Source organism: Poecilia latipinna, unplaced genomic scaffold, assembly GCF_001443285.1.
Source record: "Poecilia latipinna isolate Pla-1442-1.1 unplaced genomic scaffold, P_latipinna-1.0 Scaffold1202, whole genome shotgun sequence".
Lineage (NCBI taxonomy): Eukaryota > Metazoa > Chordata > Actinopteri > Cyprinodontiformes > Poeciliidae > Poecilia > Poecilia latipinna.
The window spans coordinates 69,008-86,014 of record NW_015113818.1 but is presented as its reverse complement, the minus strand read 5'-3'; the positions used below and the strand labels follow the sequence as shown (position 1 = coordinate 86,014).

At 37.0% G+C, this 17,007-nt stretch overlaps 1 protein-coding gene across 1 annotated transcript in view; it reads right to left on the bottom strand.

Annotated features, from left to right (window-relative positions):
• Positions 1–292: 292 nt before the first annotated feature.
• ncam2 (neural cell adhesion molecule 2) overlaps positions 293–17,007 on the bottom strand; it is a gene marked incomplete at its 5' end in the record, with an annotated part of 79,985 nt that continues 63,270 nt past the window's right edge. The window contains 2 exons of the mRNA XM_015053791.1: positions 293–1,360; positions 7,889–8,096. Of these exons, the coding sequence (XP_014909277.1) occupies positions 1,246–1,360; positions 7,889–8,096 (323 nt within the window). The remainder of the gene's footprint in view (positions 1,361–7,888; positions 8,097–17,007) is intronic.

Here is a 17,007-nt window from a genome sequence, read left to right as displayed (position 1 = left end):
AGGATGGGTGAGGTAGAAAACAAATAAGGGAGATAGTTAGGATACAAGAAAGGAAAAAGGAAAGGACACAAGTAAAAAGGAAAGAAAGAAAGAGGGAAAGAAAGAAATAAAGAAAAGAGGAACAGAGGGAGGAAAAAAGGACACAAGTAAAGGAGGGACACAAGTTAGGAGACAAGGAAGTAAAGGGAGTGGGCGACTGAAGGAATTAGGAAATTAACAAAAGAGAAAAAAGAAGAAAAAGAAAGAAGACCAACTTTTAGGACAGGAAGTCTGAAAATGCAAACACTTTATCCATTTTCTTATTTTCTGTCGGAACCGTGTTCCACATCTGAGTCCAGAGTGGCCGGCCGCCGCAGCATCACCATAAACATCCACTCTCTCCGCCGCAAAAAGCAGCAAATCAGAAGCTGATTTCATGGAGCGAACTGCACGAAAGGGAGCGAAAAAAGAAAAGGCACATTAATGCCATAATTACTGCCGTGGAATCGCCTCGGGGTTCGGGTTTCCCTCAAGGGGAAGCAAATGAGCGGAAAAAGCAATATTACACCAGAACCTGAACGCAACGGGGAGAGGAAGTAAAACAAAAGCCAAGCCTTCTGCACTGTGGAAAAAAAGACATCCTTTTTTAATATATTTACATAAAAGCTCTGTAAAATATCCGTTTTTTTTCACCTATGTACAACACACAACGACATCAGAGAGAGTCCGAAACAGAAAAGGGGTTTCTTTCTTTTCAAAATAAAAGCCAGATCTGGGGTAAAAATGAGTGTTTCCACGCTTTGGGTCACTTTCAGATCAAAAACACTTTTTTTTAGTGTTTAGAAACATTATTTGATTTGTTTATACGTCTCCAAAGCATGAAAACACAGAAAATTAGAAACAAAGATGGCGGCTGTTTCACCATACCAAACCGCGATAAAAAAAACAACGAAAAGGAAATTCTGAGTTTCATTAAAAGAGACAAAAAATAAAATAAAAAATACAATCATTTAAGAGGCTCCTACTGAACAAAATGCCTTCTGGATGTCAAAAAGTTTCCTTCACGTTTCCTCTCTTTTAATTTTATTTACACGTGCCTTTCATTCGGGCATTAATATAAACAGATATAGTATTTTACTCCACTATTTTCACTTTTCCAGGTCGTTGGTCTCGTGATCCGAATGTTCTTTTGGTGGCGAGGGGAGCCGACCCCGTTCTTCTTTACCGTTACTTTATATATATATATATTTTTTTATTTTTTTATTTTTACGCCTTGCTGTCGTCCGGCTTTATGTGGATGCTGTTGTCGCTGTGCACTTTGATTTCAATCGTATCCGGCTTGAGAGACTCTTTGCCATTTTCTTCCTTCAGCGGCAGCTTCCTGCAGGAAAAAAAGAGGCGGAGCGACAGGAGGAAAGGAGAGGTTCACAGCTTTTCACCGCTCAAAACCAGAAATTTAAGGATTCAGGATGGAGCGCAAACACTAAATGTGCACATAAAACAGAGTGTTTTTCATTTAAAGCCCAGGAATAATTTAGATTATTCTTTAAATGCATGAATGAGTTGCTTTATTTAAGAAAAACCAACAGAGATTGTAAATATTCCTGCTTCAAAATGAGTCTGAACAATAGGATGCAAATAAGGAAGGATGGGATGAAGGGAATAAGGACTCAAGATGGGAAAGAAAAACACAAGAAGGAAATGAGGAAGGAAAGGTCGCAATATATTTTTCTAAATGATAAATTGTCCCAGTTATTATCGTGATAAACTGTAATATTATCGTTTTGAGCTAATAATACAAGAACAGATTCTTAAAGATGAATTTAATTAATATTTTAACACTGAAACTAGAAGATATTTGAAATATTCAAAATAAACAACCAAAACAAATAAAATGGATTATTTAGTCTCCCAAAAACTGGCTGGTCGAGACAAAAACACCAAACTGAAGACTTTTATCATCCAGTTTTTGGTAGAAAAAGAACGAAAAACAATAAAACGTAAAATGAGTTTTAATTTATCATGTGGTTAATTGATTTATTGATTAATTGTGACAGGCCTAAGTAGTACACAGGGAAGCTTGTGCTGTACAAAAAACATAAAATAATAGAAATAAATAAATAAAATATCACAACAGAAAAGCTATAAATAAATGCAAACGAATAAAAATAAGTTTTAAGAACCGATTAAATCTGGAAAAGTAACTTATTCTAGAGAATAGGAGACAAGTTAAAAATAAATAAAAGATGAAAAAAAAACAATTATGTTAAAGTTCAGTCAATAAATAAAAACTAAAAAAAAATAAAAAATTATGGTAGAGGAAAGTCAACCATCCAAGAATGGGCTCAGATCGTAGCGAATATTTACAAAATGTAAGAAAAAAACCCCCATAAAATTTACAGTCATTTGAAAGTGAAACTTATTTTTCAAACACTGAAATAAATGTGAAAAATAAACAAAACAAAATTTGTTAGAAATAATTTGGAATATTTGAGCGAAATGAACAAGAATAAAACACTTGGTGTAATTCATTTCTTTACTTTTATGTGCTTCATTTCTTTTTTACAAACAAAAACCAGAAAAAGATTTATTTAATTTGCCATAAGAAATTTAAGTGTCACTATCTGAAGTTTAAAAAATAATAAAAATACCGACATGAGCTGGAAAGGAAGGAAGACGACTCTAAAATGTGAGGCATTACAGTTTGCAGATGCAAAACTCTGACGAGGAAACTAAGTAGAAACTAAAATCACCATGTTGGAAAAACGTGGAGTCATTTTTCCAGTGGTATGGTGGTGGCAGTGTCATGATGTGGGAAAGTTTTACTTCACAAAGTCACAAAACGGATGGAGCAATCAGATAAGAGCATAATGAGGGATAATCGATCAAACAGTTTAAAGGTGATTTTATTAAGTCCTGATAAACTGAATGTAAACTTCTGAACGTATTTTAGTTTATGTGAATTTATAGAAGAAAAGTTGATAATAATAATATGTTTTGTGTAATAATAAGATGAAAAAATTATGTTCAGTTTTTGGTTTTCATCCAAAAAATGGATGAAAAACTAAGAAAAATCTGTTTTTGTTTTTACTTCAACCATTAAGTTCAATTTAAAAGGAACAAAAAGGAAGAAATACAGAAAAAAGAAAAGAAAATGAACAAAAACAATAAGAAAAAAGAAATAAGGGAAAAATGAGATAAGAAAGAAAAAGAAGAAAAGATGGAAGAAAGGAAATAAAGAAAAAAGGAAGGAGATAAAAATGAAAGAAGGTTCAATAAGAAAAACAAAAGAAAGAATCAAAGTAAGAAACAAGGAAAGAAGAAAAGAAAAAGTGAAGGAACAGAAAAATGACAAGAGCAAGAAAGAAAGAAAAAAGTAAAGAAAGGAAGAAACCAAAAGAAAGAAGTAGAAGGAGGAAAAGCCATGATGAGGTGAATAAGGCCACGAGGAAATGTACAAAAGGAAGAAGTGAGAAGAAATGAAGGACACAAGAAGAGAAAAAAGGGCTTAAAGTAGGAAGGAAGGAAAGGATGAAATATGGAAGAAGGATGGAAAGAACAAGAGGAAGAGAGGAAGTGTGATGGAGACACTTTCAGATTCTCCAGATCTGAGACATAAAGCCTCAAACTCCATCAGGAACATTTCAGATGTTGAATTTTAACTCCAGTCATTCAGATTTAGAGGATTCATTTCCACTTGATCCATCGCTCTGATTAGAGAAAATCAATCCCTGATCGCTTTAGAAACACGACTGTATCTGGAAACACAGTCAGGCTGATGAATCACTTTAATATCTGGCCAGTTCTTTGGGGAAAAAGTTATTTTAGATCAACTGAAGAACCAAGCAGAGTTCACCACCGGGGCGAGCTTCGACACTCCAACTCTTCATTAATAGAAATTTGTATTTATACAAGCAGCAAATGGTTGATTTTTTACATCTGGGGCATTTACTGAACTGCGGGGGAGTTTCCCGGCCAACCGGATCGTGAATGTAAAACAGTGACCCGCTGAACCTAATAAGCCCAAATGTTGCCGCGGGCAGCGGGGGGCTTCCCCTCGCCTGATTGGTGGATGCTGGAGTGGCTGCAGAGTGGAGCCAATTTCATGTCTCATTAGCTTCATGCAAACCCAGATTGGACCTCAGATGGGGAGTTTCCTCACATCCTGGTTCCTCCTGCTTGCATGTAAATCAACACGCGATGCATTTCAGAGAGGTGTGAGATATGAAAGTTGGAGTTGTAACTCTTTATGCGCAGTTTGTAGTTTCAAAGTTACAAGACTTTCTAAATATTTTAAAGCTGCAGCATGTAACTTTTAGAAAAGAAAATAAGTTTCTTGTCAGTAAAGTTTGAAATAAATTTATACCACAGAAGTTTATATTTTATAACTCTACGGTTTGTGGTACGGTTCAATTTTTTTTTTGCTTTCAAATATAAATTTAAAGCAATTTTTTTTAAAGTTGCAGTATAACTTTTATAATAATATCAGTGAAGTGTGAAATCTAAAAGCTATAAAACAGAAGTTGAAGTTGTAACTGTTTATTCACACAGTTTGAGGAAAAAATTTTTAAAACTTTTTTTTAATTTTAATTTCAAATAACCAGATTTTTTTAAAACTTCAGTGTGTAACTTCTATGAAAAATACGTTGTATCAAGAAATTGTGAAATATTTAAGTTATACCACAAAAGTTTGAGTAACTTTTACGCACACAGATTGCAGTAGAGTTTTTTTTATTTTTTTTTTATTTTGCTTTCACATAACTGAACTTTTTAAACTATTTTAAAGCTGAAACTTGTTAGTTCTAAAAAATTTATGTTTTTTTTATCAGTAAAGTTTGAAATCTAAGTTATAGAACAGAAGTTTAAATACACAGTTTGTGGTACAGTTCATTTTTTAATATATTTATTTGATTTCAAAATTACCAATTATTTTAAGGTATGTCACTTTTGAAAATAAAATATGTTTTTTTTTACATATTTGTTAAAATTGTCACCATGTTTAATATGAGACAGATAATCTGTGAAAAGATCGATCTTTTTCATTTCCTCAGTGAGCTACTACTATCATCTGAAGAAATGCACAAAAACAGCCAATCAGAGCCAGGAGGAGGGGCTTAACGCAGTCAATCAACCTCTTGTATGTGATACTAAATGTGCTAATGGTGGAGAAACAACTTACGGTTACAGGAAAGCTGTTTATCCGCCACCATTAGTGGCTATGCTAACAAGTTATCGCTTTTTCTTTCGTTTATACACATTTTGAAATATGCAATGGACATTTTTAAAATATTTTAATGATGCTAATGAGCTCTGTGTGCAGTAAAGGTTATTCTGCTTTCTGCAGCTGCAAGAGCAGATAAATAAAAGTCAGATCTGTCTGCTGAGAAACCAGCTTTCACTGTTTGTCTTCTCCTGTCCTTGAGTGTAAAAGACGAGTTTTTGACCCTGGAAGTCAGAGCTTACGCTCTAATGTGAAATCTCTGTTACAGCCTTTGACCCTAAATAAACTTGACTGACTGCTTTTTACCTGAGCACTGCTTCCATAAATACCTTCCTCCTCAACAAATTGTTACAGATGTAACTAAAGACAACAAACTGCTTCAGGATCCATGTTGAAGTTTAATATTTAACAAGTTTTCTACAAAGAAATATTGTGGTTTAAAAATGGTTGCATCACTTTTTCAATGCTCTTTTAATCCCAGATGGAGACGGGATCCACTTTGTTCCTGCTGCGCTAATTACTTCAGGAAGCAGTTGGTTTCTAGCAAATGCAGATTAAAACATGTGGGACTTTCTACTTTCACAGGATTAAAGGGAAACTATCACAGCGACCTCAAAGCCAGAAGGATGATCTAATTCACACGACGATATTCTCTGAGAATTACTATAAAGATTTTTGTTTACATTGCAGCTTGGGAAGCTACGCTACTTATTGACAGCATTTCCTCCTCACTGCTGCAAATCTTGTGATTTCAGTCTTTTAAATGAACACATTTTTATTACGTAGCGTCAGTTTTTAGCGGTTGTAGGATTTGTCTTTTGTTTTGACTAAACTCACTTAGAAGATTTTGAATGTCCTCTAAAATGATCTGTAAAACTCGTCAATAAACCGTTAAAATATGAATAAGTAGCCGTTTCTGCACTCAGTGAGCACTTCCTAGAGTTTAATAATACTGAACATCAATTCACATTGATGTAATTTGGCAAAATTAAAACTATGGGAGAAGATTACTGCCACTGGAAAAAAAAGAAGAAAATTCTGGTTTTAATCTTCCGAGATATAAAGTGAAAGTATTGAGAAAAAGGTCAGAATTGTGACTTTATTCTCAGAATTTAGATTTTTATTTACCCCCAGAATTATTACTTGTGATCTTAGAAGATTTAAGTCAGAGTAACTTCAGTCAATTCTGAGACAAAAAAATCAAAATTCTAAAATAAATGGTAGAATTCTGACATTTTTTTCCACAGAATTTAAACTTTTTCTCTCTCAGATTTTTGACATTTCCCCCCCCCAGAATCTGATCTCAAATATTAAAGTCTGAATAACTCCAGTCAATTCTGAGAAAGAAAAAAAAATCTAAATTCTAAAAAAAAAGATTTAGAATTTTGACTTTTCTCAGAATTTTGAATTTTTCCTAGAATTCAGATTTTTATTTTTATTTTATTTTTTTTACAATTTTTTTACAATCTCAAAATATTAAAGTCAGAATAATTCTACTAAATTCTGAGAAAAAATTCTAATAATGTTATCACTCAAATAAAAACTGCTTTAATTTGAGTGATAAAATATTATTTAAGCACACAATGGTTATCCATCCATCGGTTTAATATTTAACCGGTCTACACCTGTTTGCTATTTATTCCAGGATTTTACAGTTATTAATTTTGAAACGATAGAAAACATGGAGGAACCCTGAGAGATGGGATCAAAACAATCCTGGCGGTGGAACAAGGAGGAAGCTAAGCTAACAGCTTCCTGTAGAGATCTGAGATGATGATGACGATGTTTTCCTACGTTGCATCCTCTGATTAGACATTTCAGTTTAAGACTGTTTCTGATTTTATTAAATCTCCATCCATCCAATAGCCTGAATGTCAGATTATGCAGAAATACTATAATGCAGGAACAAGAATGTCAACATTTTGTAATGATATGGGTACAAAAACAACAGTATTTCATGTTGCTCCGTATCTATCTGCAGTGTTTGCTTGTATGGAGTGTTTTGCATCGCTCTGCTGTTCACACAGACACACACTCTGCATGCAGCCTGAGCAGCCAGTCACTTAGTGACTCAGCGAAAGTCAAGGCCCCCCTCCCTGCTCCTTCTTCTCCCCTTCACACTGACAGCATAAAAAAAATCAAAGAGCGGCTCTGCGGAGGCGAACCAAGGCCTCGTTTCATCCTGAGTCGTGAACTTCTACGCTGAGGAGAAGCAAAGCACAGAAGCAGCTCATGCAGCAGCAGCAGCAACAACACAGGCGACTGGAACGCCACAGCATGCAGAGGAGAGGAGAGGACTCACAGCACAGTGGATGGAGGCACAGACGTTAGTGAGAAAGACATAATCAGAGACATACTGTGGTTGAAAGGGTGGTGGGGCGGCTGTTGTAGGTGTACCTACAGTAAACGGTAAAAAGAAGTCTCCTTTGCTCATTTGTAGCAAATAAAGGAGTGACATGAAAGGCAATTTGTGACATTCGACTAAACTGAGGGCTGATTGTTTTTCTCTCTCTCTTCAGCCCAAAGTAGGAAACAGTTTCTACAGATTTTCATTCATCCCTTCCGGTCTCTAAGGTTGTTGATACACCCACAGCAGATGTTCCAAGCATGAAGGACCTGGCGACTTGCAAACATCAAAAATCCAAACAGTTGATCCAAGATCTGAAGGAGCAGGAGGTGGATACTCACAGGTAGGCCGCCTTGCCCTCCTCCATCTCTTTGCCCTTGCCGCTGGTGGCCGTCTTCTTGCTGCACAGCGTGCGGGTGATGCACATGAGCAGGCCGCAGTGGCGCAGGAAGAAGCAGCTGACGTCCACCAGCACCAGGAGCAGCAGCAGCGCTCCGAGGCCGAGGCCCACCACCGCGCCAAGCCCCAAGCCGCTGAACAGGGATTCTGCTAAGGCAGGGGACACACGACCACACACACCTGTTAGCCGAGTGAGTCTGAAGGCGTCTGGCTCGAACCTTCATCCACAGGGTCAAACTGAAGACCACTTCCATCTTCATCACATTGGCTAAAGAAGTCACGATGCAATAAACCCCCAACCTAAAACCAAACAAATGAGGTAGATCCAAAGCTTGAAGGAGATTTTTTACAGCGAGGCAATTTCTGCCAAAAACTCAGGAGAAAATTTGACACTTGAAATGTAGAATTTAGTAGAACATTTCTAAATTAAAATCTTATTACAATCTTAGGAATCTAAAAGTTATCTAAAATTCTCAACCTTTCAAACTCAGAAACTTCCATCCTTTTTTTCTGGAAAATTTCTGACAATCTCAAAGTTTTAATGTTTTCTTGCCAAATTTGCATCAGTTTTCAATTGCAGCTGGGGGCCGCACAGAATCAGTCCAGGGGCCACAAATGGCCCCCATCCCGCGCTTTGGACACCTCTTCTCAAACTGTAGTCTGTAAAGTACTGCATGTGAACAAGTTTCTGTGTTTTTCTTACGAGAAGGAAAAGCGAGAAGTTAGTTAGGTGTTGGAGTCTCTGCTGCTGAAGGACGATCCTTCTGGTCAGGTTCCTGCAGAGCGGAGGCTGAAGGCCACAGCTCTAGCATTTCACACAAATAGAGACAACTGCAACGTAAGGGAGGGAAAAAAGAAAGAAGAAACTTTCTCAGAATGACTCGAAGGTCAATGAATTCTTGCGAAGCGAGCTGGAGAGTTCCCAAACTAATCCGTGATTCTCAGTGGAGCCTGGAATAATCTTGAATATTAGTGTGAATCCCACAAAATCTCCTCCAAAACAAATCGATTTCTGCCTTACAAAGTTTCCGCTATTTAGGATTAAAGTTTCAAAGACTTGAATAAATAAGGAAAAGGAGATCTGCGGCAATCCAAAAATCTTTTTGTCGTGGCGATTTAGGTCTTTTGATTTGTTTTAAAACCCACTAAAACCTCTGGGTTTCTCAAACGACAGAACGTCTGCGCGCCCTCCGGCCTCACATCTTCATTCAGCTTTATGTGGCAGCCGCCTGCATCTCTGCAGGGGAGATGTAGTGCACATTTCCCAACTCCACTGCTCCACTGAGCATCATTAACATGCTGATGTTTCAGCCTGAATCCTTCGGGCGCCTCTCGTTTCACAGCTTGCAGCCAATAACTGGTTCATGTGGGGCAGAAACTCCACTTTTTCAGGCAGGGGGAAAAAAAAAAAAAAAAACATGGCAGGCTCGGAGAAAGCCAGCGATGGATTGAATTAATAAAATAAATACATCAGGGTAGGACAGTGCAGGGCAGCTCCCATGGGGCAGGAATGAATAGAGCCGGGGCCTTAAGTGATCCTGGGGTTGAGCAAAGTAAAAAGAAGCAGCGAGGACGGCTGGAGGTCAGCGAGGCTGGGAGTAATCAGTGATTGGAGATAGACTCAACCTACCTGTTCAGATAAAGCTTCCAGTCAGAGAGGCTTAGCTTCTCTCTGTTTGCTGCTGGAGGACAGCAGCCAGCTTTACTCGCTCCATTTTCCACTAATACTCTCTCTGTTTGCTATTTTTTTCTGTCGTTAACTTTGTGCTGCCTCTTTGTTTTCTCTTTTTATGGAAAGTATTCGACTCAGTAGCTGCGTTTAAATTACAAATATACGCATATGTTGTGGTGTTTCCATTAACTAAGAAATGAAGCAGCAGTGGATGTAAACAGCTAATAATCATGATTCAGCCAATCAGAGGAGTCTTATTCAGGCAGCTACATACACCGGGAAATTGCTGATTGGAAATTGTAGTCGGCCATTTTACAGAAAAAAAAGATGGATTTCAACATGTTAGAATGACACAAATTATATATATATATATATATATATATATATATATATATATATATATATATATATATATATATATATATATATATATAAAACATTATCTTCCTACAACTTCCTGTTGTCGTCTTCTTTGTAGTTTCTGCCAGTAGTAACTCGTAATGTGAAAGAAATGTTTCCATCACAATTTTGTTTTGTTTTTGTTTTTATATGGCGGGAAAAAAAAAGAAACCCTTCTTTTTTTTTTTTTTTTACAGAAAACATGGGTTTTTTCAAAAGTAGCATTTTTTTCATAATTTCCATTTGAGTAATTTTATGTCTTTCTGTCTTTCCTAAACCTAATCAGACTGGAATAATCTGGATTGAACTGGATTAAAATCCAGTTCAATAACAGTGAAACGTAACTCAGTTTATTTGGGGAAAATTTGTGTTTTCACAGATTTTTTCTAAAGTTTTATAAATAAAATGCAGCTTGGTTGTTATTAGCGTCTGTGCTAATGCTAAAACAACTTCTATTGAGTGCATCAATGCATATTAAAGTATATTTGGTCACACTTGTAACACTCAGGGTCCATTGTACATTTAATTTTATATAAATACTCCTAAAATTAATTAGCTGGAGAAACATTTTCTGGTGCATTCAGTAGTTTCTCAGTCAAAGAAGGAGAATTAGCAAAAATAATCCAAAAATAATTGCAGAACTTTCTACTATCCGCCTTAAATCCTGATAAACAAAGTTGTTGGTGCGAGCAAAATTGAGCAACATATTCAAAAAGGGGATGAATGTTGTGTTTGATCCCTCAACAAGACAGGAGGAGGCGATATCTCCTTTTGGACGCTGTCCAACTGAAAGCAAAACCCAGAGGGCTCACTGTAAACAATTTCAAGGTCCACAAAACAGCTTTATAGCCGTTATTAACGCACAAAACAAGAATTACAGAGGTCAAAATATGTGCAGCAGAGGCCACGGTAACCCAAGGAGAAAGCTTTTCCAGACAGGTTTTAATATGCAACCAGCAGTGGATTCCCCCCTTTAGAAGTTCAAATTAATTAACCCTGAACGTTGCTTTTGAACTTAAACAGAGGCAGAGAGGCTTTAAGGTTAAAAGCCTGAAATACAGTGAAACAGGAGCGCTCCCACGGCACAATGTCAGGATCGCAAGGGTACTGTTGACATTTGGAGCTGGGAAGGAAAGCAACAACAGGAATCAAGAAAAATAGCAAAAAAAAAAGGTATAAAATTCTGCAATACGATGATGGATCATCAACAAGAGATCCAAAATGATCACAAAACGACAAAATGAAGCGTTCAAAAATCAGAGGAAAATGAGAAAAAGATTTCAAATCAATCTGTGAAATATGCAGAAATGAAACAAGAAAGGATAAAAACAAACAAGAAAAGCAATAAATAATGACCCAAAATTGAGAAAACATTGTTAAAGGTGACCTATTATGTTTCTTTGAACAGGTCAGGATGGCTCTGTGGGCTATAAAAAAACATGTTCCTTACATTTTGTTGAGATTTCAGTCTATTGTGAGCTACCTCAAGAATGAGCTGTCACTTTAAATCCAAATAATCTGCTGCTGGCCACTCACCCCCAACTCAATGTTTACACTCGTACATGAAAATGGCTGCAAACCGATGTGCAATTATACAACTATACATCTTTGAAAAGCAGAAGTGGAGCCTTCTGCACAGCCAACAAGAAAGCAGGCAGTGTTTTCTGGATGATAAGTCAACGACAAAATGCTTAGTAATGCAGATTGGGTTGCTAGGCAACGGACGGAGCTCCTGTGTGGTTGCTAGGTAATATCACAAATCAGCAGGTACTGCTGATTTGTGATATTACATTCAGAAGGTTTTTGAAACTGCTCAAAAAACTTTAACTTATTGCCAATTATTGTTTTTTGTAAGCCAAATGGAAGTACAAAAATGTGCAAAATATGAATGCTGAACAATATTCAAAATTATTATAAAAATGAACACAACTGTGAGCAATTAAAAAAAGCTAGTAGTTGACCCAGTGCATGTCTTGTTCCTCGGTACAGAACCTGATTGCTTCTGCACCCACAGTGGAAACCTGAACCCAGATGACTCTCACATCTGTGGCTTTGTTCTCGACTCACAGCCGAAGCTTCAGACAACAGAGCCTGGCAGCGATCCCAGGCACAAAGAGACTGAACCTGGTGGCAAAGGGAGCTCTAATTAAAACTCTTTGCTTTTCCACGAAACAGAGCGACGTGGGATTTGCGACTTCAAGACCAGATCAATTTCTTTTTTCAATGCCACAGGCGGCTGTTTTCTGTTTTACCCTTTTGAAGGTTGATTTGAGCTAATTTGGCTGCAGAAGCTGCAGATTCAGCGACCGTAAACAACACCTCAAGCAGTCCCGTTTTCCAAAGTCGAAAAGAAACACTGAGCAAATACTTTACTCAGTTATCATCAGTCTGCTGCAGATTTAAGTTAAAAAATAAACCTAAAAAAATTCTCCAAAAATGTTCTTGATAAGTTTTGTCATGTAGCAAAATTTTAGAACCTAAATATGTTGCAATTTTCCTATTAACTAAAAAAATTGCTGTTTGCGATACATCAAAACTCATAATTACTTTAAAAAAATGTACATCTGTTATATCTTTCACTGATGGGTTGATGATGCATAACGGTACTGGAATCTACAGGGTAAACACAGGAAGGCTAACTTTTACCCGAGCTGTTGTTCATCAGACTGTGTTTGACGGTGTAATTTTAGATAATGCCACACTGTGTCACTGTTGGCTGAAATTTTAAAAACAACAACAACACAGAAACAGTGAGGTGAATCTGGATCGCTTCCCACATGGAAAAAACAAAAAAGAAGAGCGCAGTCGGAGAGAGTCGGAACCGAACACAACTTCCGAAGGATCTACATTTGTGCTCTCAACATTTCTCTCCAGAAGACTTTGAGTCAGTTGTACGAGCAAAACTGACAGAGGCTCTAACAGGTGATCATTACCTTAATGAGCTAAAAAAGTTTTTATCCACAAAGCGCATGAACCGTGCTGCCGCTGGAGCAAAAAACGCTGCGGAGAACATCGGCAACAGCGCTGGAAGTTCTGTTAAATGCTGATGGAGAGTAAACAAAAACTAAACAACCTACAGTGTCATCACTTTGTTGTTTTACATCTAAAATGAATATTTCTCACATAAGGTTTGTTACAGCTAATCATGGATCCTTTGAAATAAACACCTAAATTAAATCAATCTTTGTGTAATAAATCTCTACAAAAATGAGGCTCAAAACTGAAAAAATAATGTTTCGATATATAAAAAAGTAGAAAATATTGTAGCTCTTGCCTCATAACTTATTTTCCTCAGCATTTCTACTTGGTTATGTCTAACATGTTTCTATATTAAATCCCTCAACAGGGGGAGTGGTTGTCTCCACTCTGTTAGGTCTGTGGTAATATTTTTTTTAGCACTGACCGTGCTGCAGCACCGTTTCTTATTTCATGCTCTCTGGCTGGAGGTCAGTCTGCTAGAAACAGCCTGAATGCTTCCCTGCTTGACGTTTTTAATCACATCTACATTTTGGACTCAAGGCAGCAATGGAGGAAACTCAATCTGGCAAACTAATGCCGCCTGACGGCTGTTTGTTGATTTCAAAGAGAGATAAATGGAACATTTTCCGCTGCTGTCAAATTTATTTGGCTGTCAATTTTCAATTTTGGTTCACAATGTAATTTAGCTTGTCTTCCGACAGCTGTAATTTACTTGAATTCATGACAGAGCAATAATAACCATCATTGTTGCCGTCTTCTCTGTAATTTCTTTCTATTCTGCTAATATTGCTGAAAAACCTCGTTTCCAACTTGACACAAAGAGTTTGGCCTTTTTCACAATTCAGATTTTATTTTGTCTTCATATTTTAAACGTTGTTGTCAACAACCATTGTTCTCAGTTGTTACTCATATATATTGACTTCCTTTTGCTGTGGTTAGAATATGTGTTCACAGAACACTTTATGTAGATAACAGTGAAGACTTGCTTAAACTTAAAAATCGTATCAGAATGGAAAAAAAGAGGAAATTTATTTACTTTTAATGTTTGACAGCTACATAAGCTGGTCCAGAAAAAACATTTTTCTTGTTTGTAATGTAAGATCTAGCCTGGTCATTTCCTTCCTACGCAGTTGATTCTCATTTCCCTTCAGTGCCGTTTGGGGTTTCTCTCATTGATCTTGATTTCTCAGGATGAATTTCAACTGGACCAATCAGCAAAAAGGAGGAGGAGTGAATTTTACAATTATAGTCAATGATCGTTAGCTTATTGAAGTTTAGACAATATGCTAATCTGTTTACCACAATCCAGCAGCTGAATGCATTTAGTCATATAAACATGGTGAAGACGCCATGTTGAACATTAAAAAGTATCGGAATAGCATGTTGAGTTATTCTGGCTTCCAAAACTGCATTTTTTTTTTAGAAAATGTAAGATATCCAGACAATATTTTGCATATAATTGGAAGTTAAGTTCTTTAGATATTTTTGTAATATTGAAATGAAATTCAAATGTTCACAACTGAAAGTATCACCTTGTTTAATCAAGTCTAGGGTGTCCTAACTTTTCTCCCACTGCACTGAACTCCATTGAAAACCTCCCGGTTATTCCACCAAATAGTGATTTCCAAACTCTTCCCGAGTTAAAACATTAGTATAGTTTTATTAATATGAACTTGTTTCTTTGCATTATTTGAGGTCTGAAAGCGCTGTGTCTTTTCGTTATTTTTATGCAAATAAATACTAAATTTTTGCTTGGAATTTCAGAGACATGTTCCCTGTAGTTCATAGAATAAAAGAACAATGTTCATTTTACTCTAAAGTATACCCATAACATGTAAAATCAGGTCTCTTATTATTTTAGAGCTGTATATTTAATTCAGTAAAGAAAACAAGTTAAGATTAGACATCAAAATGTGAACATTTATTTGAAATGACAGCATATTTAATGGGGTGTCCTAATTTTCTGAGTGATTTACTTCTAACAGCCCAGCTTGCAAATTTAGACATTAAAGCAACAAAGATCAATTGGATGGATGACTGTTTTTGTGTTATCACGTCAAGACAAAGTCTTTCGGCAGGAAATCGTTTGGAGTTTTCTCAAACTTCCCCAGAGTGGGAAAGCAGCAACCATTAATTCCTATTTCTCTGCTCTATTAACCCCTTTCCTGGCTTCCTCTGATTACTTGTTGATCTATAGGCCTATTAGCAGCATTATTCAACAACCAGACATCCAAGAGCATGGGTGGCACCTGAAGACATTCATATACATCTCTGACAATAACATCTCGTTAGACCTGACCCGTGATTGACTGTCTATAGATTGGATCTGCGAGGAACTGACTCAATTAATAATGACCAGACGAGAGCTCATTGATTGTGACATTAGTGGGGATAAACATGATCGTTAAGGGATGGGTGTAAGCATTCATTTGCATGGCTCAGTCTGATATGTGACGAGGAGGCCTGAGGGGGAAACTTTCTTTGAGGAGGGCCTCAGAAAGCGAAACTTAATAATTAAACTCGGCTCAGTTTGAAGGAGGGGGATGAGTCCTCTCTCTTTTGTCAATTTCCTCGGAGGAAGCATTCGATCCCGGACAAAACTCGAGTGCACTCAAGAGCCGGCGAAGGAGTAATGAAAAGGCATGGAAAATTACTCAGAACGCACAAGCATATGGCATTTTTTTAACAACCTACCTCAAAGGAAAAGATTTGGTCCACTTTTAGTAATCGCTGCTATCTGGGGTAAAAAAAAAAAAAAAAATTGTCCGAGAAGAATCAAGACCTTGATCTTCGTAGCTAAAATCTGATCTCAAAACAGCCAGAAAAACAGAAATATAACAAGGAATGTTGACAGCAGAGCTGCTGCCGAAATGGGTCCTGGAACGTCGAAATGCCTTCAGCGGCTGCTAGGCAGGTTTCCTGAACATGAGTTGATCCTGTATGCAACTTTTTGACTCCGTCTTCTCAATAAGGTCCAAAATCTCCAAGAAACTCTTTGCTGAATCTGCGCCATGAAGAATTAAAGCAGCTTTAAAGGTAAATGGGTTTCCCACCCGGTACCAGCAAGGGTTGTCTAATAAAGTGGTCAGTGAGTGTACATTAAGGTGAAAAATGATAGATCTTCGCTTGGTTTCTTTTCATTATTCCCTCCTTGCGTATTTTAATTTTTAATACTCAAACATTAAATTAGCAGTCATAGCTATGACTAATTTAAAACCTCATAAAATCTTTGGAAACTCAAGCATAGAACTGTAAAATCCATCAGATAATGAATTCTTTGGATTGAAAAAGAGAGATAATCACGGCTAAATTAACCGCCAGCCCTTTGCTTTTGGTAGCTTCCTCCCAACAGTCCGGTTTGATTATTTTCTCTGCTCTCTGCTGAGGAGAAGACGCTGAGGTCATAAAGGGATGGACGTACCAGGAATACACTCGGCTGGGTTATGATGTGTAAACAATATTCAGTTGAGTTGAAGGGGCCACATCAAAATTAGATCACCTCGGTTGTAAGAACTGGTGCTTTTAGACTTCAGCAAGTTTTTGTCACATCTAGATGCACAATTTTGAAGTATTGCATTAGACAAGCTTGAAGGAAATAAATAGTTTATTCAATTTCTCAACAAAAGTGGTTTTTGGCGTTTTGGAAAAAGAGCTAATGCACCAAAACGGGAACGGAAACACATTTAAAATGGCCTAGTCCAAACCTCCAGCATGTAAGGGAGGACTGTTAGTTTGGAGAAAGTCTAGACTGGGATTGGAGTGGTGGGTCTGCACCTTACCAGGGGCACAAAACCATCAGAAACTTTAAATTGGGGTTCTGGGGTCCGTTCCTCCAGTTTTTAGGGGACAACTCTACATTTTCTGAGTTGTGTGGTCCATGCTATCTTATAAATGCTAACTCTTGTTTAACACAGCCATACAGAGTGTCAGCATCAATAACAGATTGATTCCTCTTCTTTAAAAGCAGATTAAAATCAATCTATTTAGACTGATTTTAAAGTCGACAGGGTT